This window comes from Sander lucioperca, chromosome 10 (assembly GCF_008315115.2).
Source record: "Sander lucioperca isolate FBNREF2018 chromosome 10, SLUC_FBN_1.2, whole genome shotgun sequence".
NCBI lineage: Eukaryota > Metazoa > Chordata > Actinopteri > Perciformes > Percidae > Sander > Sander lucioperca.
In genome coordinates, this window is record NC_050182.1 from 16,334,638 (window position 1) to 16,361,325 (window position 26,688).

At 39.1% G+C, this 26,688-nt stretch overlaps 3 protein-coding genes across 4 annotated transcripts; 2 read left to right on the forward strand and 1 right to left on the reverse strand.

Annotated features, from left to right (window-relative positions):
• The first annotated feature begins 3,287 nt into the window (after positions 1-3,287).
• Positions 3,288-6,229, forward strand: cx55.5 (connexin 55.5). Of its 2 annotated transcripts, none has more exons than XM_031314658.2 (2): positions 3,288-3,487; positions 3,988-6,229. In XM_031314658.2, exons 1-2 carry the CDS (start codon positions 3,435-3,437, stop codon positions 5,492-5,494), a joined length of 1,560 nt encoding a protein of 519 aa, XP_031170518.1. In that variant the 5' UTR covers positions 3,288-3,434; the 3' UTR covers positions 5,495-6,229. The 2 variants fall into 2 exon arrangements, with proteins under 2 accessions (XP_031170518.1, XP_031170522.1); XM_031314662.2 differs by lacking the exon at positions 3,288-3,487 and adding an exon at positions 3,494-3,731.
• Positions 6,230-6,602: 373 nt separating this feature from the next.
• Positions 6,603-8,299, reverse strand: LOC116060918 (c-Myc-binding protein). Its single transcript, XM_031314672.1, has 5 exons — positions 8,149-8,299; positions 7,607-7,679; positions 7,405-7,453; positions 7,073-7,202; positions 6,603-6,977 (listed from the first exon to the last, which is right to left on the reverse strand). The coding sequence occupies exons 1-5, from the start codon at positions 8,161-8,163 to the stop codon at positions 6,936-6,938; spliced, it is 309 nt and encodes a 102-aa protein (XP_031170532.1). The 5' UTR covers positions 8,164-8,299; the 3' UTR covers positions 6,603-6,935.
• An 846-nt stretch (positions 8,300-9,145) lies between these two features.
• rragca (Ras-related GTP binding Ca) lies at positions 9,146-24,863 on the forward strand. Its single transcript, XM_031314682.2, has 7 exons — positions 9,146-9,529; positions 12,487-12,690; positions 13,799-13,998; positions 16,906-17,020; positions 19,252-19,394; positions 19,720-19,868; positions 22,814-24,863. Exons 1-7 carry the CDS (start codon positions 9,347-9,349, stop codon positions 22,966-22,968), a joined length of 1,149 nt encoding a protein of 382 aa, XP_031170542.1. The 5' UTR covers positions 9,146-9,346; the 3' UTR covers positions 22,969-24,863.
• Positions 24,864-26,688: the final 1,825 nt, after the last annotated feature.

Genomic DNA, 26,688 nt, shown 5'->3' on the forward strand with positions numbered 1-26,688 from the left:
TGAAGACTTGGCTGTTTGACAACACTAACAAGAAGAAATGGTTTACAAACAAGTCTCAGGAAAGAAAAAAGGGACGAATGCCTAAACTGTTGGGAGTTGATCTTCCTTTTGTAAGCAGAAGAGCTGGTTTACCATCAGGCCATGGCTTAATGCCATGTTATTGTTTCAGTCACTTCCTGTTGACAGGGCGTGGCTAATGACATGTTGAGTTGTAAAACTGTTGATTCATTTTCCTCTTATACTTCTCTGTCATACTTGTTTTTTAACCTTGGCAATACAAAACTTAAACATAAACATCCAGCTTTTGGAAACACTGTTGGTTTTTTTAGATACTGTTAGTAAAATTAAACAGTGGTTGATATCGTACAATACCCCTACTAAACTGTAGGGAAATCTTTGAATCTTAAGTGCAAGTTATAGCTTAGTGGCGGTATATTTTCTTTTTCATAAGTCTAGAAATGACAAGTCTTTAAAGGTCCAATGTGTAGGAATTTCTCCCATCTAGCGTTGAGATCATATATCGCAATCAACTCTTTCGCACCACGCAGTTCAAAGTACGTATTACAGCTACGGTAGCCTTCACGCTTCAAAAAGCCGGTCTCTTGCTCTTTTCAATATCCTTTTTCTTTTTCTGGGAGAAGAAGAAGACTCCTGTTCCTGAAATTTGGATTTTGAATACGTGTGGTCGTCCATGTTTCCTTCTTCAAACTTGCCGGTGCCGGGAAGCTACGATACCCGTTAGCAGCATTAGCAGCACCTGTGAGTTTATCATGTGACAGCGAAAACGCATAAGGCGGAGCAGTATATCCTGTATGTCCCTTACCGGCTAACGTATTTCAAGATGGCGCATGAATATGCAAATGTAAATGTAAAATTTCAAGCCAAAAGGAATACTTGGAATTGATGGTGGTGGTAAATATTCATGAAAAGGGACAAGTTTGTGACCGGGCAACACAGATTTTGATAATGAACAACTAAACACGTTACACACTGGACCTTTAATGTTAACTGTGTTACTGGTGTGAGAAGGGCATTGGGTACCGATTGTAATACAGGAACAGATCTTATGTTAAAATATGTTCTTAATTTATTTACGATTACAGGTTTAACTATGACCAAAGACTAAACAGAAACTTCCTACACTTGGTTTTGAATTCCACAGCTCAATGTTTAAATAATTTTTAATAGAATTTGATGTTTTCAACGTATTTTTTTGTCAAATTGAATCTGAACTTAGATAGAAATAGGATAATGGTATTGATTTTGTCTGATGAATATTTATACAGAATTTACAGTGGAGACATCCATTTCATTGTTAATTAGCAGATAACAGTGTAGTACAGTCTGCTCTGCGATGGTACTGGGATTCTGTTATATGTACTGTATTTGATATGGCAGTGACTGCTTTTTACATGTGGAAAGTTCTATAGTTTCCAAATAAAGCTCATCAATATAACTTAGTGCATCAATATTATATTATGAGCTTGTTTGCCTTGACCCCAAAACAGTGGGAAATGGTATGTTTCCCTATGTAGTCCAGATCTAGAAACCGTAGTTTCACATTTCTGTCAAATGCTACCCATTTCAACACATTCGCTCATCCTGTATTTTTTTTATTATTATGAACCATAATTCCAGAGTAAACATAAAGTGACAATCTTATAATATACTTTGTTATACGTTCATTCTTTTAGACCTTAAATGCTCTGCTGAACTGAAGCTAAATGTAAACATCCCTTCCACTGATGTTTTACATCAAATTCATATTTTGTCTGATATGGTTTCTCTACAGAAGAAAGTTCAATAAACGACTTAGAAATTCTTAAAAGCACTCACTCCTTCTCCCTCAAATGTTGAATCTGTGAATAAACAAATATGTTTAGTTTCAAACAATACATCGTACATCTGCAAAGTAAAGGTCAAACATCCAAGTGAAGTAACCACAAGCAAAACATGTAAAGGATATTTGTCCAGAATCCTTTATGAAAGTTTAAGGGTTAGGTCATTTATTGCCAAACCAGTTTACGTACTGTGCAAGGAAGTGTAATGTATAATATATATATATATATATATATATATACCTAAATATTTTGGCAATTCATCTTCTCCAAAATATTTGATAAAATAAAAGACTTTCAGATTGCAGACATGAAATTCCACCAAAAAAAATGTTTTTGAACCAATTAATTGCGCTGATAGACAGTCAGCCAGGGGATGTCCTGGGGTTCTAGTACATGCCAACATTGATTTTTCGCATTGAAATAGGGGGAAATAACATTGGGATTTTCCCAATATGTTACCCGAGTGTGACCCTCTGCACCTATAATGTGTTTGTACCAGACTGGTTTGAATCAATCCTGCTCTGCTGGGGAGAATGAGAGGTTCTAGGTCAGAAGGGAAAAGTTCAGCTTCATTTTAACAGACGGGGTAAAAAAATCTGAGCTGGCGAATTGACTCTTGTCAACGCACAAATTAGGCCAAATATTCCCACTCTTGTAGATAGTTTGTCTTGCTCTGTATAGCATAAGAACAATGAATGAACATGTTGTATCATGGACATGAAGCTGTACCATCATGACTTACCTCAGATAAACATGTTTATCACACGGAGGCATTTAAAGGTATTTAAAATTGGGACGGTGTGTGAAGTTGGCAAACCAGCAGTTGGCAAGCACACCAATCCATTGTAATAGATTTCTTGTAAATGGGATAAAATAAGGTGTCAAGTGCATGAGAACTTAATTACACCCAGAGAGGGGCAGCAGGGTATGAAATCGGACATGATGACTCATTGATTACTTTGCTATAGTAGAAAACTATTGATCGTACAAGGGCTGTGTGGTTAACTAACTGGTATCGATAATATGGGGATTCTAACCACAGTGACTGTTTCCTTCTCTTTGTTTGTACATATGGAGCAAATAGGCCCAAACAATTGAGTGCTAACAAATCCTAAGCATGTAGTCTGGACTAGCAAGGTAGCCTATCTATTTGGAAACAGCTTGGTTATTTACACCCACACCTAATGTATACACACCCAAATAAACCACCAAAAAATATATTCAGTGAGTTATCATCTCTGCTGTTGAATGCAGCATCTCCGTTTGAAAAGGTAAAAAAAAACTGCCTGAATTAAAAGAAAAGACAAAAAACAGTCCTGGTCTGCAAATAGTGAGGTCAATATCTGTGTTCCAACCGGTTACAGCCCCATCACTGTGAGGCTGTGATCCAAATGCATTGGTGAAGCTGTTGGTATTGACTTTCTCTGCTCAGAGTTGTGTTGGCAACTTTCCCTCAACAGCTCAGTTGTTCCCACTTTGTTTCTGGCAACACTGAAGCACAGGCGGGTCATGGAGGTTTAGGTGATGTACTGGGACTCATGTGGAGGGTGCTAACGATTTTTAAAAACTTTTTGGTGACCGCGCCAGGGCTGCATGACCCGAGGAGATTTAAGTCACCACCGGCAGTCTGTCCACGCCGCTGCAAGGTAAATGGAAACGACAAGTGCACAGAACTGTGCCCTGGTTTATATAATGACAGTGCTGAGGGGAATGGTTTTATTATTAAGGCAAAACTGGATAGCTGACCAGCCAAGGGAACATATCACTGGATATACAAGTCCTCTCTGTCTACTTTAAATATATCTTTTTGTTTTGCAAATATGTGATACTCTGCATTTTTTACTTCACAACGTTTCTACTAGTTAATGTTTCATTTTTTTCAATTGAAAGGTACTGTATTTCTTCAAACTTCCATTGGAACTGGGAAATCTATTATCACTAACTATTTTTTTTTGGTCCTTTACTGCAAATTTTGCTCCTTTATATTGTGTTCTTTTAATCTGAAAAGGTTGCTTATATTGTCAATATACCTTTGCTGTCTGTCTTAAAATCCAACTTATTTCCTCTAAGGTGTACTGTACCTAATGTTTCATCAGATTTCCTTCTCTAATTATTTCATCTCTCTATTTCACTGACTTTCTACCAGTCACAATGGCAGAGTGAAGATGGGGGACTGGAACTTTCTCGGGGGGGTTTTGGAGGAGGTGCATATCCATTCCACTATGGTAGGCAAGATCTGGCTCACCATCCTGTTCATCTTCCGTATGCTGGTCCTCGGGGTGGCAGCTGAGGATGTGTGGAACGACGAGCAAGCTGACTTCATATGCAACACTGAGCAGCCTGGGTGCAGGAATGTGTGCTACGACCATGCTTTCCCAATCTCCCTCATCCGTTACTGGGTGCTGCAGGTCATTTTTGTGTCTTCTCCGTCGCTGGTTTACATGGGCCACGCTCTCTACAGGCTGCGGGCGCTGGAGAAGGCACGGCAGAAGAAGAAAGTGCTGCTGCGGAGAGAGCTGGAGTTGGTCGACGTGGAGTTGGCAGAAGCAAGGAAGAGGATTGAGCGGGAAATGAAACAGCTGGATCAGGGGAAGCTTAACAAAGCTCCTTTGAGGGGCTCTTTGCTGCGTACCTATGTTGCTCACGTTGTCACTCGCTCTGTTGTGGAGGTGGCCTTCATGACAGGCCAGTACCTCCTTTATGGCTTTCACCTCTACCCACTCTTCAAGTGTGAGCGCGATCCTTGTCCCAATGCTGTGGACTGTTATGTTTCCAGACCAACAGAGAAGAGTGTCTTCATGGTGTTCATGCAATGCATTGCTGCAATTTCCCTATTCCTAAACATCTTGGAGATCATACATCTGAGTTACAAAAAGATTAAAAAGGGCATCTTGGACTTCTACCCTCACTTGAGAGACGAGAGAGATGAACTTGATGACTACTATGTCAACAAGTGTAAAAAAGAATCTGTTGTGCAAATATGCTCCAATTTACCCCGAAAGGCAACAATTGCCTCTGCACCCAGTGACTACAACTTCATGATGGAGAGGATGCAGGGCACAGTTATGTACCCAAACCTAATCAAACCTTCAACTTGTCTACCTCTTCAGGGCGAGCTGGCCACTCCGCACAATTTGGATGATTCCAGATGTTCAGCTCAAAGCCCCCCACATTATGACTGCCCCTTGACTACCAATGAGCCCTGCTCTCCATGCTGCGACTCCCTGATTTATCCAAAACAGGAGGCTGAGGACTTTTTGCATCTTCACCCACACAGTAAAGAGGATGGTGGCAGTGAAAGAGCGAGCCCAGACTTTCCAAAATGCCCACAGAAGGCAGCTGACACTTCCACACTGCCAGTTAGTACATCAAGGAGGCCGTGGAGGGCTCATGGCTCTTTCAATTGCTCTACAGTGTCGGAGGGTAAAAGCTCTGACACAGACTCCTATGAGGGTGCAAAAGCCAGCAGTGGAACTCCCTCCACTCGAACACACTCAAAATCAGATGCCAAACATCAAAGCCGGCCCTCCACCCCAGAGTCAGTGGATGACTCCAGCTCAGGATCCAGGCACAACCCCAGACCACCTTCCTCCACCTGTAAACCATCAGTGGCAAGTAATGAAAGCAAACGAGCAGCAGACCTGCAAATCTAAACTGTGAATGCACCTTTTCCTTACAGCAGTCCATGTTACAGGTGTATCGATTCGACCACCGTATCTGCATTAAGGATTTAACCCTATAAGCTGCCTGGTGAGAGTTTACGCATATTTTGGTTTGTGTTTTTGTTCTAAACGTTTAACAATTCAGCCTAAATAATGTGGCGTGCTTCCAGTTTAAACAATGGAATAGACATTTAAAATTGCTTTTGGTGGCGTACTGTATTAAAATAAGAAATACAGGACTTTCTATAGTATGTTATATATATTTGTTCAACTGCTTTTGGAATAAACCTGTTTTATTATTGTGACTTCCTGCATGTATTGCTACCAAATTAGCATGACAACAATAATTTTAACCATGCATCTTTTTGGTATAATACAAGGCCTGCACTGGGCCACAAATAGATTAGACGTCTTAAGTGGTGTTTCTCATTGTAGTGTGACATAACATTGTAAAAAATCCCAATATCATTTCACTATATAGTGAAATAATAGTACATTCTGGCTACTGCACTTGCTCCTTAGGCTGGCGACTATTCCATTTCCTCAGTACATATTTACTTTTGATAACAGCAACACTTACATACATACATCACAGTTAGTACACTTTTAAAAATGTAACATAGCACGGTAGACTTTTGAAGGGCAAACGGTCTATCCCACAGCAATGAATACATTTGTACCATAAAGCCATAGTAAATATTTTTAAGATAATTATTTTGTCTGAAATTTGCAGTTCAGTTTCATCTCTATATGTTTTGGGGCATTGGCAGGGGGATTTAGTCAATACTCATCCATTACCTGAGCATATCAATAAGCAGCTAACACAGCAGCACTGACCTCACCAACAAGAATATTGTTTGATTACTATCCTGCTTCATAGTTTTGACTCTAAAATGATTAAATCTGATTAAACCAGATGTGCTCTGATTCCGTCTTCATTTGTCTTTGTATTATTTTTAGTAGAAAGCAATGACTGTTATATTGAAATACACAGCTGCATCTGACCACAGTAACCACACTATTAAAATACTCTGCTATTCCAATAAAAGGCCTGATTAATACACTGCTCTTATAAACAAGTTCAATCAGTGATACGACAATAATTACAAGACTGTGCTTTATTTTACTGGTGTCTTACATTTGAGTGTTTCACAACTGTTTACACCAGATCTTTGGAAATAAAGTGTAAGTGTGAATCTGAAATAAAGTGTAAGTGTGAAGACTGAACAAACCAGAAACATCAGAATCACAACAGAAATATACATATATGTACAGAATAAGTTAAATTCTAAGAAACATAGTAGAAAATAAGATTTACAAAAATAGATACCTAAAAAAATTGTTGGCCTTCACTTAAAAGGGGGTTCGTGTCTTGAAAGTGACAGCAAAATAAACAAAAACTACAATAATGAAGCCAAAGCGCTGCTGCGGACTAGTCAGCTGTGGCTCCATCTTCAGGCTCGTAACGCTGCAGCTAGAAAGATGGAGAAAAAAGTGCATCTACGTTAAACAGGACGTTGTCTGAGATGACACACACAACTTTTATGATAAGAACCAGCAAAAGCTTACCTTTGTTTTGAGGTCTTTGGTTTCCTCTGCCAGACGTGCACACCTCTGCCTCAAGTCAACCACCTCCTGCTGCAGAGCCTCAGTGTCTGCTGACGTCTGACCAGCAGCATTGAGATGCTGCTTCACAAATCTGGGAAGGAGTTGGTTAAAGAACAAACAGCAAGCAGTGACCTCCTGTATTAACTTCTCAACATTTATCTTAACTATTATCTTTATCTGGAGTGGTGGCTGGGGGTATGAACTTCAGTCCAAGGCTCAACTCACAACCAACTAAACCAATAGGCAATTTCTGCAACAACCCAATGGTTCAGGATGTGTGTATAGAAGGATACTCCAAAGCATTGTTGGGCTTTTCAGGTTGTTCATACAGAGCCACTAGAACTGAAATCCAAGAGGGGAAAAAAAGTTACATAAAATGTTAGTATTACTTCAAGGTTTGAAAAAAAATATATTGTTCATTTGTCTATACTGGAACTCTGCTTTTAAGTTTGCAGCCCCCCCCCCCCCTTTCCCTGTGCCAAAAAAGTGCCATACCACTAGTAAGACTGTCAACAACACCAGCTTTCTCCAAGTATCTCCGAAACTGTTCCCTTTTAGGGTCTGGGCCCTGTATGAAGAGACAAGTTTATTATTACCAATGACTTATTTATTAACCAATAACCAATTGTCAGGTCAAGTTAACTAAAATACACCAGAGAAAAAAAAAAAGTACTTTACACTGATCTCTTATCAGTCGTTTATTTGCCTGAATGCCCTGTTTTTTTTAATATCATTTGAGTTAACAGTTACTAAACATTAAATTGTCAAAAAATGACCTGCAGCAGATAATGTTAGCCAAAAAGCTGTTCGTAGTTGGTTTATTGACATTAATTTAACTTAAGTTTACCCACAAACAGTTACAACACCCAAGCCAAAACATGAGCCGTCACAGGTGGTCTTTCGATTCACTGATGAACACCTTGTAACCTCCTAGCTAGCTAGCTAATATTAGCTTAGTAAACTTGCAGTAAATAGACAAGAAACTGAAGTGATTACGGAGCATTAGTGTAAGACAAAACGACAGCAAATACACTTACTCTATAATGTGCCATAATGATAAAGTTGAAATTGTTGAAATAGTTAAGTTAAGTTTTTGTGTCCTGCTCATAGACTGTTAACTGCCGGGGCCGGAGAAGTTAAGTTTCGTTTATCACCTTCCTTCAAGCAATGGTCTGGATGCTGCCTTCAGTTGTTCATCGTAAAAATAGTAATTAGCGCAGACCTGTATTTCTACAATTTTATTTTATTTTATTTAACATGTTTTATAATTAATTAATTTGACAGGGGCAATACATGCAGGCATTGTTACATTTAAATGAATTGCAACCGATTCAATATAAGATAAAATATACATATATAGGACATTAGGATATGTATAATTTGCAGACCTTGTCCTTGGTTAGGCTTTAAAGAAATAAAACACATAATACAATATTCTAATACAGGCATAGAAACTAACAATAAAACAGACAAACAACCGTTACAAACAATCACTAAACACAGCAGTTGAAACAACAATGACTAAAAAAAGACAATAAAGAACAATTTGGCAATTAAGAAACAACATAAGCCATGGCTTTAATTCTAGATAGAAGCAAAGCTCTAACTCAAGTGCGTCTACGCTTAACATGGCATATGTCTAAATTAAATCCATCGACTCGATTAATTCCGACATTTTGAAAATACCATTAAAGTCTTCACTTTACGTGGATTTCTGCTACCATCTGCCGGTGATATTGCAGAACACCAGCGCTGCCCACTATGTATTGGTTTGTTTTTTGACTACCTTCATCAAATGTTCACTTATTTTACAGGAAATAAAAATATATAAAGTATATGTAATTCTTGCAAACTCAATCATCTTAAACGGTTTTGTTACGAATGTGTATTGCTTCATATTCGGGTGATAGGTCACAATACAGGTCTGAGTACTAGTCAGGTGACAGCGACAAACCTCAGTAGAGTGACAGGCGGTCGACCAATCATTTTTCGTGTTGTAATTCAGACAGCGAATCAGAATCAAGGGGTGGGAACAAAGGGTGAGTTTTTTTCAAAGGAGAGGAAATCCTTAGGAAATGTGTGGGATCACGCTCAGTGTTTCCAAGTAGCTTGGGCATTATTGACAAACTATTTTCATTGTGTGACGGGTGTTTGTGGTGCATACCGATCATCCGATACAAACACGGGTGTGGTGAGTGACAAGTAAGGGGGGGAAGCGACCGTCGTTAGGTCAAAATGTCGATTCAGTACGAGGTGGAACAGCTGGCTGACAGCTACGGGGTTGCGGACTCATTCCCCAAAGATTTCGGTTATGGTGAAGAGGAGGCCGACATTGAGGACAGCCCGGCGCCGTCCGACAGCAAACCGAGAATCCTTCTCATGGGTTTGAGAAGAAGTGGCAAATCATCCATACAGAAGGTAGGGAGAGACGTTAACGTTAAACTGCGCCTTCCCCCTGCTTCACGCAGTAAATGGGACGTTAGCCAAAAATAGCTAGCGAGTTAGTTTAGCATGTCGTAAGTGATGATAGCTATATGAACCCGCAGATAACATGTTTAGCTACATGAGAGTGGAAGAACTGAAATGGAACCCTCTCCCGCAGCTAATGACCAGTTAGCCTTCAGTGTTAGCTAACGTTAGTGTAGCTGTAGCAGTAAATTATTAACCTGGTGGACAGGAGACGCAGCGGGTGCATCTTAACTGATATATGGACATAAAGCATGTGACTGTTTAGTTCACAACTTGTCCAACATGCCTAACATATCTTAGTCCCACCCAGCTGTGAGGTAGGTCTGATGTGTAGCTCTCTCACATGACTGTAACTTGACCACACCTTTCATTCTGCAAGTCATAACACTTAGTTTTAATCAGTGCACCAGTCAAAGCACATGCAGTGTGGCCAACATGCTCTTTAATTATGTATTTAAGTCATGGCTGGATTCATGAGTTATGGGGCCCCTACTGAACCTCCACCAACTGCCCCGTGTGCATGGTGCAATATGAACCCTGTGGCCTCGAAGATCCCATTGAGTCCAGATTAACCAGTACTCCCAGTTCCCCTAGAAAACATTCTTCCTGTGGTTTTAATCCACCCAGATCCTGACGCAGCTCGTCTTGTGATGAATCTACTTAGTAGTTGAAGGCCTAAACAGTCACACTTGTTACTTATGCTGTGTGGAATAGCACCTCTGTTTTCTCCTATAGCTTAATGTAATATTTACTAAAAGCGTAATCAATTCTATGGTATTGGTGGAGGTTGTCTGGTCTGTTTCAGGTGAGATGGTCCACCTCTGCAGAAAAAAAAACAAACTGCAGGAAACCCTGAATTCTATACAGCAATGATAGTTAATTTGTGTTTGTTTGTGGGAATGTGGTTAACTACAATTTAATTAAGAATATGCATCATGTGTGCCCAATAGATAGCAAAAACAATAACGCTCTTAAAATTAGATTTTGACACGGGGTCCCTCTACAAGACATGGCTACACACTTTAGTGGTGTAAATGCCTTAACACATTTGCAATGAATCCACTTATCAAAACCAATGGACATGCAATGAGCCTGGGGCTTTTGGGGCCCGTTGGAGTTGTTGCCCACTTTGCCCAGTTGGTAATCACTCCAAGGTTCGCTGTGTCAGTTATATTCTTCAAGTCTTTCAGACGGGGCACTGTGTTTGAATAATAGATGAGATGCAGTTGTGCCGTCTATGATATTTTATTATTTATGTTAAATTTCAAGGGGGAAGTAGAATCAGGCTGGGTATAGCGAGACTCGCCAGGAGCCTATCCTACATATACAAAAGTAATGAATGGCAGTTTTCTGTACTGAAGTGCACTCTTGTACTACTTTTCTGTAATCCACACACCGTCAAGTCTCAGATTAATGTTCTCCTGTAAGCCTCCAGTATGGGCTGAAAAACATGTGATTTGGCTTTTTGCTGGTTCATTGGCCTGTGACCTCAGTGGCTCACACACTGACTCAAAATGGCAGTGGTGGAGAGAACACTCCCAGGTCCAGGTTATTTTCTACCTGTTACTGTATTCAGCAGACCAAGACCCTGATCAACCCTTAACCACACTTCACTTTATACAGCTGCAGTCTTACTGTCTTACTGTTTTAAAGCGTGTAGCTGGAAAATGCTGAATGTAGAGTGATGTGTTGCATCAGAGTGAGTCTGCAATCTTGTGCCCTTTCCCCTCCTCTTGCTCTTCATGTGACGATGTCTTTGTGCTTAAATCAATGCATGAACCAGAAAACAGTACAATCATCTTTCCCATGAAAACAATATAATTTTCATACAGGTAATATTGCAAGATGCAACATATTGTAAGGAAATCATCATCTGTGTGACTAGTGAAAAAAACCCAAATAACACTTTTTCAAAAAGTTGTCTGTATATAAAGTTGCTGTATTATTAAATGCTCACCATTCGTTGTAATTCGATAGGCAAATGAGATTAAATAACGTGTAACAAGATGTTCAAGAAGTTCCAGTCCTTTTAACAAGCATTAAAACAAAAAAAGATAAAAGCTGACAAAAAAAAGTGTACCGTATTTTCCGGACTATAAGTCGCTCCGGAGTATAAGTCGCATCAGTCAAAAAATGTGTCATGAAGAGGAAAAAAAACATATATAAGTCGGACTGGACTATAAGTCGCATTTATTTAGAAATTGATTTCACAAAATCCAAGACCAAGAACAGACATTTAATCTGGAAAGGCAAGTTATTCAACTACACAATAGCACACAGAACAACAGGCTTGAACATAACAAGCCAGTGAGTCCTACTCCTTGGTTCATGTCAGTCAGTATGAATTAACATTTAAAAACATGTTAAATTATATATATTTTGATATATAAGTCGCACCTGACTTTAAGTCGCAGGACCAGCCAAACTATGAAAAAAAGTGCGACTTATAGTCCGGAAAATACAGTACTCTGAAAGTGCTGCACAATATGTCTAAAAAAAAAAAGACCCCAAATACTTGAGAATAAAATAGACAGGGAATTGGATCTCATAAATGTTTGTATCTGTATGATCAAAACCAATACAGCCATCCACCTTTAGTAAACATGGTAGCAAGGAGGATTTCCAGTCCATTAACATCTCTTGGCTGTGATCAACCCGAGCACCAGTTATTGTTGTAATGTATGGCTGTAGGTAGATGCCAGATACATTTTCAAACAAATCTCAGTGTCAACTTATGAAAGTTATAAAGAATTCGGTAAATTTCATAAGCAATGCATTACAATTTTAATTTCATTTAGGGATCTCTCTATCGTATACTATTATTTTAGGACTCCAGATTACCCGCACCAAATTTACCAAGACAAGTCATCTGCATTTCTTGAACATGAACACAATTCTGATTTCAGGTCGTGTTCCACAAAATGTCTCCCAATGAGACCTTGTTCCTGGAGAGCACCAACAAGATCTACAAGGACGACATCTCCAGCAGCTCCTTTGTCAACTTCCAGATTTGGGACTTCCCAGGTCAGGTTGACTTCTTCGACCCTACCTTCGACTACGAGATGATCTTCAGAGGAACCGGGGCTTTGATATTTGTCATCGATGCTCAGGTGAAGAACAGAAGAAAAGTGATTTTTTTTTTTTTTTTTTTTTTTTTTTTTTGACTTGGTCATAAACACAGGAACATGATGCGTTTGTTTCACAGCAACACTTTTTGGTGGTGTTTTACCTGCTGTAAACATAATAAAAACAACAACAGTGTCATGTTTCAAATGTGCTGACCAAAAATATCTTGATACTGACTGGATATTTCATTTTACAAATAGAAAATCGGACAATGTTCTGACACACTCACACACACATTTTCCATTTTTGTCAAGGTGAAACTGCACATTTAAAGGAAAAACTTTTTTTTTTTTTTTTTTTTAGTGCTCACTGTTGATGTAAGTTCCTGTAGAAGCCGTCTAGATAGGACAGCCAGTGTAGCCAGGATAAAAGACAATTACACGCCATGGCTTTTATGCCGGTGCTTTCAAGAAGTAATCTCACATGATGTTAGCCACAGCTGATCTGATTGCAGGGTTTATTTGTACTCCGGGAGGTGCATCACATTCAATTAGTTTCAGCGGTTGGTCACACAGTGATATCTGAGGAGACTTGTTTTTGACTTGCTGTTTTGGAAGACAATGCAGCAGTACATTTCCTCATACCTGGTTTAAAGCTGATGAGAACGTACACCTGCAATAGATAAGTGTGCGTGAGTGTTGTCACTTTAACACTTTTAGTAGGCAGCATGTGTTGATTTTTCCTGTTCATTTTACTGACATGAATTCGCTGCGGCATGGTTGTATTTGCAATTTAACTTATGTATAATCTTTTGCTGCACTGAAATATTTAAAATGGCCCGTTACTATGTTCATCCAAGCAGGAGGTACATGCAGTTTTGAGAGAATTGTCAATTTCAAAAACAAAATGTTTAAAGAAGCTTGATTTTTTTTTTTCTCAAATGCTTTAACTCAGCTGACAGTATAGCAGAAACAAAGGCCATTCATTATATGGTGAATTGTGTGCATTAATGCAGTCATAGAAGATAATTGTGAACTAAAATATGGATTGTAGGGTACTTTCGTAATGCATTTGTGGCAATTTTATTATGTACTGTCTGAAAAGCTGTACTTATTCAATATGTGTATTAATGTGTTACTTTCTTCCTTTTAGGATGATTATGTGGAGGCCCTGGGCAGACTTCACCTCACAGTGTCTCGGGCCTATCGGGTCAATCCAGAGATCAACTTTGAGGTGTTTATCCACAAAGTGGATGGCCTGTCAGACGATCACAAGATCGAGACTCAGAGAGACATCCATCAGAGAGCCAATGACGATCTGGCAGACGCTAGCTTAGAAAAGCTGCATCTCAGGTACGCTTAATTTAACATTTTGATTTCTTTTTTTCAACATCTGTAAAAGGCTGAAGAATACATCATTTCATCCCTGCTGCCTATGCAAGCACATGTTGGTGTACAGAGTCATTCAAATTATAGTCCAACACACACACACACACACACACACACACACACACACACACACACACACACACACACACACACACACTCTGTGTATTATGGGTTACATATCTTAAGAACTAGTAGATCTCAACTCATGAAGTAACTTTTTTAATCCTTCAGTTCATCTGAAAATATCAAAATCACCAAAATTGGAGATACGTGGTTTTGTTTGGACAGCGATGTCTAACGGCCACTGTCACAAAATCAAATCAACAACCTACCTTCAACTACATAATGCTTGCTCACACATCAGTATGTTCTTTTTTTTTTTTTTTTTTTAACCACAGCACACACACAAGTTCCAAATTGAAAATAAGGCTGCATTCACCGAACAGTTTAAAGTGTCCCAATTCGTGTCACCTGAGTCTGCACATGTAGTACAACACCATCATTATCTGAGGCATATGACTTGGAATTTAATTCCAGAGTAGGAATTTTATCAAGATGGTTCCAACATTATGTAAAACTTCCCTGAGCAGCGTTATTCGATTAGATTCAACTTTATGGTCATTTAGCAGAGTACAGGTACAGAGCCAATGAAATGCAGTTGACATCCAACCATAAGTGCAAAAGAAGCATTAAATACCAAAGTGCAGGTTGAGTACAGTATTGAGCAGTTATGTAGACGATAGAGATTAATTATGTACAACAGTGTATAGTTAGATAAATACAGGTTTTCCAGATTACAGGTCTACAGTGACAGATAAGGAGTATAGAGGGTTATGTACAGAGTTTAAATAGACATTCTATATAAGATATATATACATACATACATACATACATACATACATACATGCATGCATGTGATATACATATGTATATTGCACAGGTTTATGGGCAGGTTATGGAATAAAAAAATAAATATATTGTGCATTTTTGGGTGTAAGCAGTGCAAGGGCATTGATGAAACAGTGCAGGAGTAAATGTAAACAGTGCAGTAAATGTAAACGGGTAAACAATGCAGAAGTAAACAGTGCTAGATTAAATGGTTAAATTACATCAATATGAAAGCTTGTGTGTATCAGTGATAACATGAGACAACATAATAGGGTAGGGAGGTGCTTTCATAAAGCCAAAACTCAAGAGCACAAACTAGAACTGACGTGTGTGAAGATATCTGTGTGTGACACAGCAATTCAGGGCGGGAGCTTATTGGTCGGTTAGTTCTGTGATTTCAGTAGTGTTGATGTACAGCAGCCTGTGGCCTGCATACTCTTAGTGTTACTGTGAGATTCCTCTTTGACTTCCTAATGAAGAAACAATGACCCATGCTTCAGATACCAGAGCGGATATGATCCAAGGTCCCATGGTCTGACATATTTAAGTAAAGGCTAAATTACGCCAAAATATGTCATATTGCCCATATTGTCACTGTACAGTAGTTCACAACATCATCATTGCTGCTGGAGATTTATTGGCTTGTTGTTTTCTGAGGAAAATATTACTGCGTCATGTAACCTGAGGAAATAGTCCTTCAAAAGGCCTCGGCTGAAATAATCACTTGATCAATGGCTTAGTCAATAGACAGAAACCTAATTCATGACAGTATTGTTAATTGATTACAGAAGTCATTTAAGTCATTTTTCAAGTAAAATAGTACGGTAATTATGTGCTCGTTAAATGTGAGGATTTGTTTGCTTTTCGCCATTATACACTGTAAATTGAATACCGTCAGCATATTTTTGATAGCCATTCATCACACGACTAATCAGGTTATCAATAAATGATTCCATAATAGAGCTGAAAGAATAATAGATTAGCCGACGTAATGAAAATTAGTTGGTAACAATTTTAATAATTGATGCAGTCAACTTAAAGTTTTTTTCTATCAATGCAAACTGCAAACAAAATAATTACGGTTCCAGCTTCGCAAATGTGATAATTTTCTCTGGTTTGTTGTTGTAAATGTAATATTTTGGGGATTTTAAACACTGGTCAGATAAAACCAAAAAGTCAGCAAGATTACATCAATTTGGGCTCTGCAAGATTGACAGTTGATTTTCACGGTTTTTATTACATTTTATAGGAAATGTATCAACAGATTAATCGATCGTGTGCTGCGGCCCCAAACAAAAAATAAAAATAATGATTAACTGCAGCCTTCACCCTGACACACTGTGTAGAGAAACTTGCTACGTACGACATTAAACAGGCTGTCCTGGCTGATCCCGGTCAGCTCTGCAGCAGCTTTACCGTTGATGTTTGCTCTGTGCTGGCACACGCTGCACTGTGTTTTATGTGGGGTGAGATTATTGTTTATTTCAGCTAGACAGCCGGAGCGGTCCAGGATATATAGCGGAGCTGAGATGCTTTTTTTTTTTTTTTTTTTTTTTGGCTCTGCCTTGTGGCTCTCTGGTGCTTTCATCACTGTAATGCATTGTAAAGTTGAGCTTAGCCAAGTGTATGCAGACAGTTCCATTTGGCTCAAGTCACTGGCTTCCTTAGGGTCTGACCTTTTTTTATTTATATATCTTAGTTGCTAAAGTTCATGAGTCATGTGTGTCCACTTTTGTCATATGACAATTTTTTTTGTTTATTACAATTTTTGCTAACATTTGTTTTTCATTCTAGTGTTTTTTTATGTCTGAATCCGGCTTAAACGCTTCGATTAACATCTCTGTTCTACCATCCTGTGTCTGTTTGTCATGCGAACTCGTGACTATCTGTATTTTTACCTGCTTTCATATGTGTTTGAGGAAGTGAGAAGTGTTTCCTACTATTAACTGCTTATTCACTTCCTTTTTTGTTTTTCTCATTCAGCTTTTACTTGACAAGTATTTACGACCACTCCATCTTTGAGGCCTTTAGCAAAGTGGTGCAGAAGCTCATCCCTCAGCTTCCCACTCTGGAGAACCTCCTAAACATCTTCATTTCTGTAAGTTAAGAACAGCCAACTCTTTGTGAATGAAGCTTTTGTAAGTTTGTCATTGACCAGCGTGATTTATGTGAGTCACTGCCTGCTCTGATGCCCTTTATGGTGAGCAGTTCCTCCAATGCCCTCATAGTCCTTGATTGTAATGCTGGTCTGTGGATGTTGCACATATTCCCAATGATAATATTTTAATATTGCTGTCGATAACACCCAACAAGCAGCCCCGCCTCACACGATATTTACAAATATTTTTTCCAAAATGAACTTACTAGTCTGGTATCCAGACCGTTTAGACCGTTTAAGAAAAGTATTCAGTGTCAGACAAAATGATGGTTAAGTGTAAAGCTCCATCTCTCTTTTTGGATGTTATATTTCATGATTAAGTACTGAGAAATACTTCAAAGAGCATTTAATTGAACTCCGTGCCTCTGCCTCTGGAATGACTTGCAAGATTCAGCTTTGAAACGTTTGATTTTTGGTTGTGTATATGTCGCTTATTGGCACACATCCTGTCTTCTTGACAGGAGAGGATTAAAGTGGCATTGAAACTGTCAAACCTTGTATTTTGAAGCTTTGTGTAGTGCAGCCCAGTGCTTCTTTTAGATGCCTGTTTTTTTCATGGCTGTCTTATAGCGATGGGCGATATGAATACAATCCTCTATCATGGTATATGGAATTTAAATCACAGTATTTACATCTATCAATAGTACACATGGTGAAATGAAGAAGGTTGATAGTCAAAACATAATTTAACATCAGTACTGGACTTCCTTAGGAATGCTCACACAACTTTTGGCACATTTTAATATGTGTATTGATACATTTCGGGAAAATCTATTGAAATATTGTTAATGAATAAAATGTATAGACAGGAGTTGTTTTTTTTTTCTTTTTTCTAATCGATCAAATTCAATACCTGACAAATAAAGGTATTTCATTGATGCAAAATCATATAAAAATTCAACATTCCCAACATGCAGTTAATCTCACTGATTTGTGACATTAGCTGACAATGGCCTAAACACTACTGAGATATTAAAAGTAGGGATGTCCAGATCCGATCACGTGATCGGAAATCGGGCCCGATCACGTGATCGGAAATCGGGCCCGATCACGTGGTTTCAGACTCGATCGGAATCGGACGTTACCTCCCGATCAGGACTCGGATATATATGTATATATATTCTCATTATTTTTTAACACATCTATAGTTATGCGGTGGCACAGAGTTAGACCCTTTTGACTCCACACAGAAACAGCAACGCGTGCGGCATGACATCACTTTGTTGCAGAGATTGGTTATTTGGTTAATTGGTTAAATTTGGTTATTTGGTTAAATGCCGGCAAAGTAGAACACGGAAGCAGCTTGAAGCGGAAAGCGCGAGTATGTCTGCGGTCTGGAGGTATTATAAAGTTGAATTATTATAGAAGTATCGGATCGGGACTCGGTATCGGTAGATACTCAAAATCAAATGACTCGGACTCGAGGGCAAAAAAACCTGATCGGGACATCCCTAATTAAAAGGATTACTACTACTACTACTACTACTACTACTATAAACAGCATAAAAAAACATAGGGCTAAAACAATATAACATAATTTCATCGTTTTAGTAAGATTAAGATTAATTTATTTGTCAGTTTTCTTGCTGTGCAACAGGAAAAGATAATCATACAGACGTACGTAAGAATATATACATAGACTGAAATATATAAAACCAGATTAAAAAAAGCAGGGCAGTGTATTAAAGTGTTATGGTGCTCAACACAGAATATGTAAAGTGTTGATATGCAAGTACTTTTTTTTTTTTTTTTAAAGCAGAAACACTGAAAATTCACCACATCCAAATTCTGAAATGTAAGTATTTGCTGGTTAATTTGGTTTGTGATTGGAAGCTGACTATCTTTGGGTTTTGAACTGTTGGCTGGACAAATGAAGCAATTTTATTATGCCAACTTTCGCTTCAGGGAAATGTGTTTTCATTATGGTCTGTTTTTATAGACCAAACAATTAATCAAGAAACAAATCGTTAGTTGTTGCCCTAGTAAAATCTTTGACTGGTGCCAAATTAGTATTGTCTCACAGCATTTGTCATCATATCGCCCACCTCTATCAAATGTCCAACGTTTTTACCGCATTATACATTTCTAACACCCCCTTTCTGTCCTTTGTCTCTTCCTCCTGCATTCCTCTTCCTCTCTGTCATCCTTCACCTAATATTTCTCCCTGACAGAATTCAGGGATAGAGAAGGCCTTTCTGTTTGATGTGGTCAGTAAGATCTACATCGCTACAGACAGCTCTCCTGTAGACATGCAGTCCTATGAACTGTGCTGTGATATGATCGACGTGGTCATTGACGTCTCCTGCATCTATGGGTGAGTGTGTTTTTATAATTGAGGTATGAGTTGTGTTTTCACCTTTTCCTGTCATTCAGATGCATTTTGAATTTTGGCAGACTTAAACTTTATAATAAGTGGATTGAAGACATAGGGAAGAGCATCGATACAGTAGATTTTTTTTTTTAAACATAAATGTCTTAATGATTTAAGAGAGTTCGCCCCTGTGTTGTCTGCGGATGCTTTCATTGAAGCATGCTTTAATTTATGCATTTATTTGCTTAATTAAACCCAACCACAAGCTGCAATTAATTCCATTTTAATTTCCCCCTGAACACTGTGGTGTTGTGTTGTGCCACACCAGTCTGAGGGAAGACGGCAGTGGCAGTGCCTACGACAAGGAGTCCATGGCCATCATCAAGCTCAACAACACCACTGTGCTGTACCTGAAAGAGGTCACCAAGTTCCTGGCCCTTGTCTGCATCCTGCGGGAAGAAAGCTTTGAGCGCAAAGGTAAACTGTCAGAGAATTCTGTGATCCCCTGGAGCTCATTTGGCTTAATTAGGCTAATGGTAGTCTCGCATTGCCTAGTCCACACAACATTCCGGGATAGGAGAAAAACGTGCTCTGGTTTATTGGCATTTCTTCTTCGTCTTGGGGGGCACTAAGTGCTGGGCGGAGCCACGGTGCCGCTGCAAAATAGCCTCAGGACGGAACTTGTTTTGGTGGAACATGTGTACGTTCAAAAGTTGTTTTTAGTCGTGCAACAGAAAACTCAGGTTGGACAGATATTGAGGTTGGGTATTGTTTGGTTTGGATAACGGTGCTAAAGCGGTACTTTTAAAACGGTACCGGTGCCTGAACCGATACTTTTTAAGAAAGTTAAAAAAAGAAGGGTACTAAACAGTTGGCGACATTAAAGAATGGCTTATTTATTGCTAAGGCCATATCGTCAAAATTAAATGTTTAATAATAATGTAATCACTATAACAATAACTTATTTCACTTAGTTTTAGTTATGTTTTATTTCTGTGTCATGCCAAACATTTTGGCCCATCCCACATGGGGATTACAAGACATCACAAATTTACTTATTTAACAAACATCTTCCTGTCGCATATACAAATCATTCAGAGAACTACATGAATACTCACTAGTAAATAGCTGTTGAATGACAAAAACAACCACCAGATGGGAAAATGGCATTTAACAACAACTTGGAATGCACCACGAGGCTGTAAATTACCGGTTTCATTGAACGCACCGTCTGTGTTTTTCCGACAACGGCAGCTGCATCCCGGTGTTGAATCCTCTACAGTGAAATACAGTCACACTTTACACCGTTTAGCGTTAGCTGTCAGCATTGTAACTGTGTTTAATCCAGCTACTAGCTAGCGGTAGGCTAACGTTAGCTGCTGTCGAGTATAGTGTTAACTAGCGTCACGTGCAGCGATGTTTCTGTTGCCTGTAATGTCTGTTTCAGAGCATCAGAGAGAACCGCAGACATATCAGTGGCACCAGAATGAGGCACCGAAATCCGCGTTGCTATTCCTGCAGCAGCAGGATGTGTTACGAGGAAGTACGGCAAAATAGTAGTCTGTTAGGCACAACGCAAAGCCGAGTGAAGTGAAAATAAATTAATAAATGGCGGCATACGATTAAAAAAAATTAACGCATTATGCTCGGCCCTTAATCGCATCGCGATTAACGCGTTAATGCTCACAGCCCTAGTTTATTACTTTATTACATATATAGAAATTGCATTACTATAAGGTGTTCCTGTTACAATGCAATACAAGAGCAGACCACAAACTACAGCTCAATGTCTCAAAAGTGACCATAGAGGAAAATCAACACCTGTCAGTCTCCACAGGGAGTAATCAGCTTTAAAACGGTTGTGGATGGGTATTGCATTGGGTTACATTATTCTACAGATGTTCATGTTATTCTGTCTTTATCATGTAGAAGTTTTGTGGTACATTTTTGGATGCACCATAATACTAGTTTATGGAGAAAAAAAAACTTGAATCTGTGCGTGTTGGATGCATGAAAACAAATACAAAATGATTAGTTCCTGAGATACTTCTAGCACTACCTCTCCTCCCACTTTTCATGTTCTTACAACACATCGCAAATAATACCGTATTGGTCCGAATATAAGACAACCCCCCCTTCAAGACTCATTTTTAGAAAAATACTTTCTAAAAGCCAAATGTTGTTTTCATAAAGAAAATAATTTTATTAGGCTGTTGTTTTTAACATCTTTTTAGATGAAAATGTCACACTTAAATTAATGGTAAATATTCCCAAGGCCTTCAGCTGAATGAGTGCTCTGGTAATGGGCATCCCATCATTCCGTTTTTCTGTCACGTAATCACACACTCTCCTGTCAATCTCTTGGAAGCAGCCACTTTGAGGACCACGCTAAGACTGTTTGCATTTGTAGACGGTGTAACATCTCCATGACAACGCCTCGTTGTACTTCCGTTCTACTTCCGACTTCCAGGCTTTTTGTAGCTGGATATATCATTTGTTTCGTCTATGTATGAATGTGGATAACATTAGTGATATTGAGATGTTTACTACAGTTACACTTCTAGTGATGAATCGGCGAAAACACGTTTTATTTCTCCGAGTCACGGCTTTGTTCTAACGCCGCTGGGCTCTCTCTCTCTTCAGTCACACTCTATCTGTCTCCACCATATAACGTTACCGTGCTTCCGGGCGGTCATTGAAGCTCCGTCTAAAACTCGGCTTTTTTCGACCAGCTGTTTGTAACATTAACATAAAACGGATTATCATTTTATTTCTGTAGTTTATAGCTGACTTCTCTATTGGCTGTTGAAACAGGTGACGTCCCTTACTGTGTGTGTGTGTGTGTGTGTGTGTGTGTGTGTGTGTGTGTGTGTGTGTGTGTGTGTGTGTGTGTGTGTGTGTGTGTGTGTGTGTGTGTGTGTGTGTGTGTGTGTGTGTGTGTGTGTGGGCGGGCTGTTGAAACAGGTGACGTCCCTTACGTTCTGCGACTTGAACAGCTGAAAGTCTAGACCCCGATTATAAGACAACCCCACTTTTTCAGACTTTTTTCTAGGAAAAAAAAAACGTCTTATATTCGGACCAATACGGTAGTTAAGAGCCTAACATGACTATGAATACACCAAATAACTGTATGTGCATTTTTCCTTCAGTTAAATTTTTTTTTTTTTGTAATCAGGACATTTCTGACCCTTTGATCTATATGCTGAATCAACGTCAATTTATTTCAATCCCATGAAAAAAGAAGAAATGCTCTAGGAACTACATGATGCCAGAGCCACCCCCCACCCCCCCCCCCCCTAGCCTGTTTGATGGTCATGTCTGGCCCATGTATTTGAAATGCAAAAACACTGACCTTCTTTAGTGTATATTGCTACAAAGCAAGATGTCATAATAAAATCTGTGTGTCTTTCTTGCCACTTTAGGATTAATAGACTACAACTTCCACTGTTTCCGGAAGGCCATCCATGAAGTATTTGAGGTGGGCGTTTCCACCCAGCGTCCAGTGGGCTCTCAGGCGGTGGGCTCGCCCTGCACCAAGGCCGTTGCACTGAATGGCACGCCGCGCAACACTGTCTAGACACTGATGCAAAATAAAAAATAAAAAGACGCAAAAAGAGGAGAAAGGAAGGATGGAGAAGGGCTAGAGAGCCTATAGAGGAGAGACTGCTCAACTGGGGCTCACCGGCACGCCAATCACAATCCCTTGCTCCCAGCACCCAAAGTACTGCGAAACAGCTTGAGCCAAGAGTGTGTGAGACAACACAGGAGCACATCGGGGTTAGGCTTATCAAGCTAAGATAGAAGGGAAATTTCAGCATTCGTTTCAGGTGAATGCAAGGCACCGTGATGGCTGTGAGGAAGTCAAAGAGAGTCAAACTGTCCCTGGACAGGAAAAGGTTCAGGATCTTTCTTTGGATTCCCTAAAGCAGTCAAAGGCTGTGATAATTAGCTGCTGGTCCCTCCTTAATGAACAATGGGAGGAGGGAAAACAAACCCTTGTTGTAACCTCTTGTTTATGGACAAACTGTGAAGTCAGTTTGCAGGAATCTTATCTAGTGATGAACCCACCCCGACCACTTCTGTGCGGATAAAAAAATAAAAAATAGATGGTGGATGTGAACTGCTAGTCCTAACCCACATATGTTCAGAGATGGCCTTATGTAGATAAAGCTTGTCTGCAGAGCAAGCTTTCTCTAACCACCACTCACCTCACCCTACCTGAATGCTGCCCAAAACTCGCTTTTTGGTTTCACTTATGAAGGGAAAACAAGGTTTTGTGAACAGACTGAAAAGGGATTGTGCTGTCCATCCAATTGTGTGGGTGTGGGTGTATGCAGGTATGTGTGTGTGTGTGTGTGTGTGTGTGTAGGTGTGTAGATGTAGGTGTGTGTGTGCAGGGGTGTGCAGGTGTGTGGGTGGATGGATGCAAGCGTGTTTGTTGAAGTGTCAATGAAAGGTTTTGATTAGATCCCAGACTGGGATCTTTTTACAGCAAGAGTGTATGTCTTTCTTCTCAATAACAGCAGCTTAGCATAATAAACTATTTTCAATCAGTGAAAGTAACTCTTCTGTGTATTCCACTGAAAATCAATTTTTTGATTGACTTTATAGTAGTTTGTAAAAAAAAAAAAAGAGTTTGGTGGAAATTTGGAAATGGTCTTTGCAAAAGCACTGCCAAAATGATTAAATGACTCAGAAACGGTAAAACGATGGAAATATGTCGTGATTAAGACCTTTATTTGTTGCCACCTAAGAAAGAATACATTGGGCTGAGATGGAGGACTGGTGGAGGGGTTCACACTCCACATTAGCAGTCTTAAGACATTTTGGGATGATGATATGAACTGGTTGAAACGTGCATGTTTTTCCACCTACAGTTTCAGTCCTGCCCAAAATGATTAACCTATGTTTTGTATTTAGTTTGGCTCAGTTCAGCAGGATTCACAAGAATAAAAAAATGTACCCATTCCAAGCATGCATACATTGGTTTGTTGTCAACTTGTATTGTTCTTAACCGTAACACTGCTCATTGCATTCAAAGGTGAGAAAGTGAAAATGAAACTAACCACACGATTAAACCGATAAACAAGGAGGAAAAAGACCAAATTTCATTACTTTTGCCATTACAAGGACACACAATATGTTCATGTCTGTTTCTTTAATCAGGAGGTAGACCAGGATCCTGACTCACAAAGCAGGATTAACATGTTATCTTGATACATTTGCTGAGTAAAGCGCCTGTAAAACATTCACGTTCCAGATTTGGTGTAGTTTTCGGATTTTACTCTGCAAAGTTATTCCGGTAACTCTCTTTCGGTGATCTTGCTTCTTCAAACAGGCCCCGAGATCTTATCAACCTAGTCATTAACAGTCGCCTGAAAATAAACACTTGCACATCAGAACTGTGATGGATGATTGATTTCATGTATTTGTGATGCTATACTATGTGAAATAAATGAACATTTTAATTTTGTTTTTGTCAATGTAATAATTGGCCAAGCAGTATATAAATACTGAATCATCTTACCACTATCTGAAAACAGTCTGGTATTTTTGTAAGGAAGTACCTAAGAGGCGAAATGAAATGATGCTCCTAATAGCCCTTAATCTAATGCAAACCTAAAAAACGAACACAGGATGGCGCTCTAGGACTACTCCATTGTTCCCCTACTGTGTATTGTTATTCATGTTTGCCCCTTCTCTAAGCCCAATAACTGTTTTCATACTTGTTCAATTTACAGTAAGCATGCATAATTTTCTTAACCTGTATGGTGAATTATACAGCCTGTTAAAGTATGACTGTAAATGTCAGCCGTTTTCATAACCACAGAGAGCAGTTGAGAGAACCCATTTCATTTATTGGGCCAGCAGTATGACCACAGCAATAGAGTATATTGGATTATTTAGTATTGATGTAACATACGCTTTAGCTCACATACAATTTGTAAAGAAGTGAAGTTCATGTTTCCTGGATATTTTCTATATCTTAACAGTCTAAATGACATTTTTAACCTTTGCTAAAATGCTCAAAATAAGATGTTCAGTGATGCTCTAATATAAAAAATAGATACACTGTTAATTGTTAGTTATCTTGAGTTGGCTATTGTTCTTTTTGGCATTATAATGACTAAGAAGGGAAGGGGGAAAAAATCCCCTTACTGGTTTAGTGGATATAAAAACAACAACTCGCTGAATAGCTTCGCCATGCAAGTTATTCACCAGTTAAGTTAAATAAGCCTCACAGCTACTGTCACGACCCATTATGTGGGGAGTAGGCGAGACAGCTAAACACCACTTCCACACAATTTAGATGCAATAAAACACTGACAGCTTTTTTATCCACTTCATTAAGCCAGTAATTTCTTATAAAAATCTCCCGCATTAATCCTGGCCACGGTTTCCCTGCGGTTCCTTAAGCTCTCCTCCAACCTTAGCTGCCTTGCTTTGATGCTTACTCAAATAGGCGCTAATTTGAGATAAATTATGCGTCTGCATGTAGACTACCCATGCCAAGGAATATAAAGTGTGACACTCTGAATAATGGTGAATTAAAGCAAAGTGTGATATCTCGACGGCCTAATGGCAGATAGGTTAGACTTGTCAGCCTGATGGTTTGTTGATCTGCGATCACATCATGTTCGGAGAAGGGAAGAGGTCGTGTTTATGATGTTTTGAAGATCATTTGGATATGGAGCCCATGATGAAGTTACTCAAAAACTATTCTAGTGTAATATTTATTGTCGTTTTAATGTTGATAAAATAAGATAAACAATGCTATTATAGCAGCAGACAGAACAGATGCATTGATAAGTAAGTTTAACATAATAATGATAATAATAATAATAATACTTCGTACTTATGAACAGCTACTACATCCAAGTGAAACATAAGAAAATAAAAGGTCCCAAATATATACACAGACATAAATAGTCACTATTAAGTGTATTGAGACAAAAAAAGTCTGTGAAGTTGATAAAAAAAGTAAATCAGAAATTACACTTAAGGGTATGAAATTGAGAGGTGTTTAGAGTGTTGTGTGACTGCATATATCAGTGTTCCCGGCTTTAAAAAAAGAGTTATTGCACTTGTACCAGCAAAACTGAGGAGTTGCAGCGTCCGCCTAGCCCGGCCCACCTGCTTCTCTTCATAGTCGTCAGATTCATCTACCATATAATCAATAATATAATCAAAGTAGAGGGAGGCAGGCCAGTACGGCCCGATCCGGTTGGGGAGAGTTCTAGCCCGACCAGGCTCCTCTCCTTAACCTGTCTCTCTTAGTTATGCTGTTATAGTTTTA

What these genes read in the sequence shown, in the direction of transcription:
- cx55.5 (XM_031314658.2), top strand. Translation starts at nt 3,435, where the DNA reads ATGACCCGAGGAGATTTAAGTCACCACCGGCAGTCTGTCCACGCCGCT. An exon ending in TCTGTCCACGCCGCTGCAAG is followed by an intron (nt 3,488 to 3,987) that starts GTAAATGGAAAC and finishes ACTTTCTACCAG; the next exon opens with TCACAATGGCAGAGTGAAGA.
- LOC116060918 (XM_031314672.1), bottom strand. An exon ending in AAGCCCAACAATGCTTTGGA is followed by an intron (nt 7,203 to 7,404) that starts GTATCCTTCTAT and finishes ACTCCTTCCCAG; the next exon opens with ATTTGTGAAGCAGCATCTCA. An exon ending in CCAAAGACCTCAAAACAAAG is followed by an intron (nt 6,978 to 7,072) that starts GTAAGCTTTTGC and finishes CCATCTTTCTAG; the next exon opens with CTGCAGCGTTACGAGCCTGA.
- rragca (XM_031314682.2), top strand. Translation starts at nt 9,347, where the DNA reads ATGTCGATTCAGTACGAGGTGGAACAGCTGGCTGACAGCTACGGGGTT. An exon ending in TATTTGTCATCGATGCTCAG is followed by an intron (nt 12,691 to 13,798) that starts GTGAAGAACAGA and finishes TCTTCCTTTTAG; the next exon opens with GATGATTATGTGGAGGCCCT. An exon ending in AGAAAGCTTTGAGCGCAAAG is followed by an intron (nt 19,869 to 22,813) that starts GTAAACTGTCAG and finishes TTGCCACTTTAG; the next exon opens with GATTAATAGACTACAACTTC.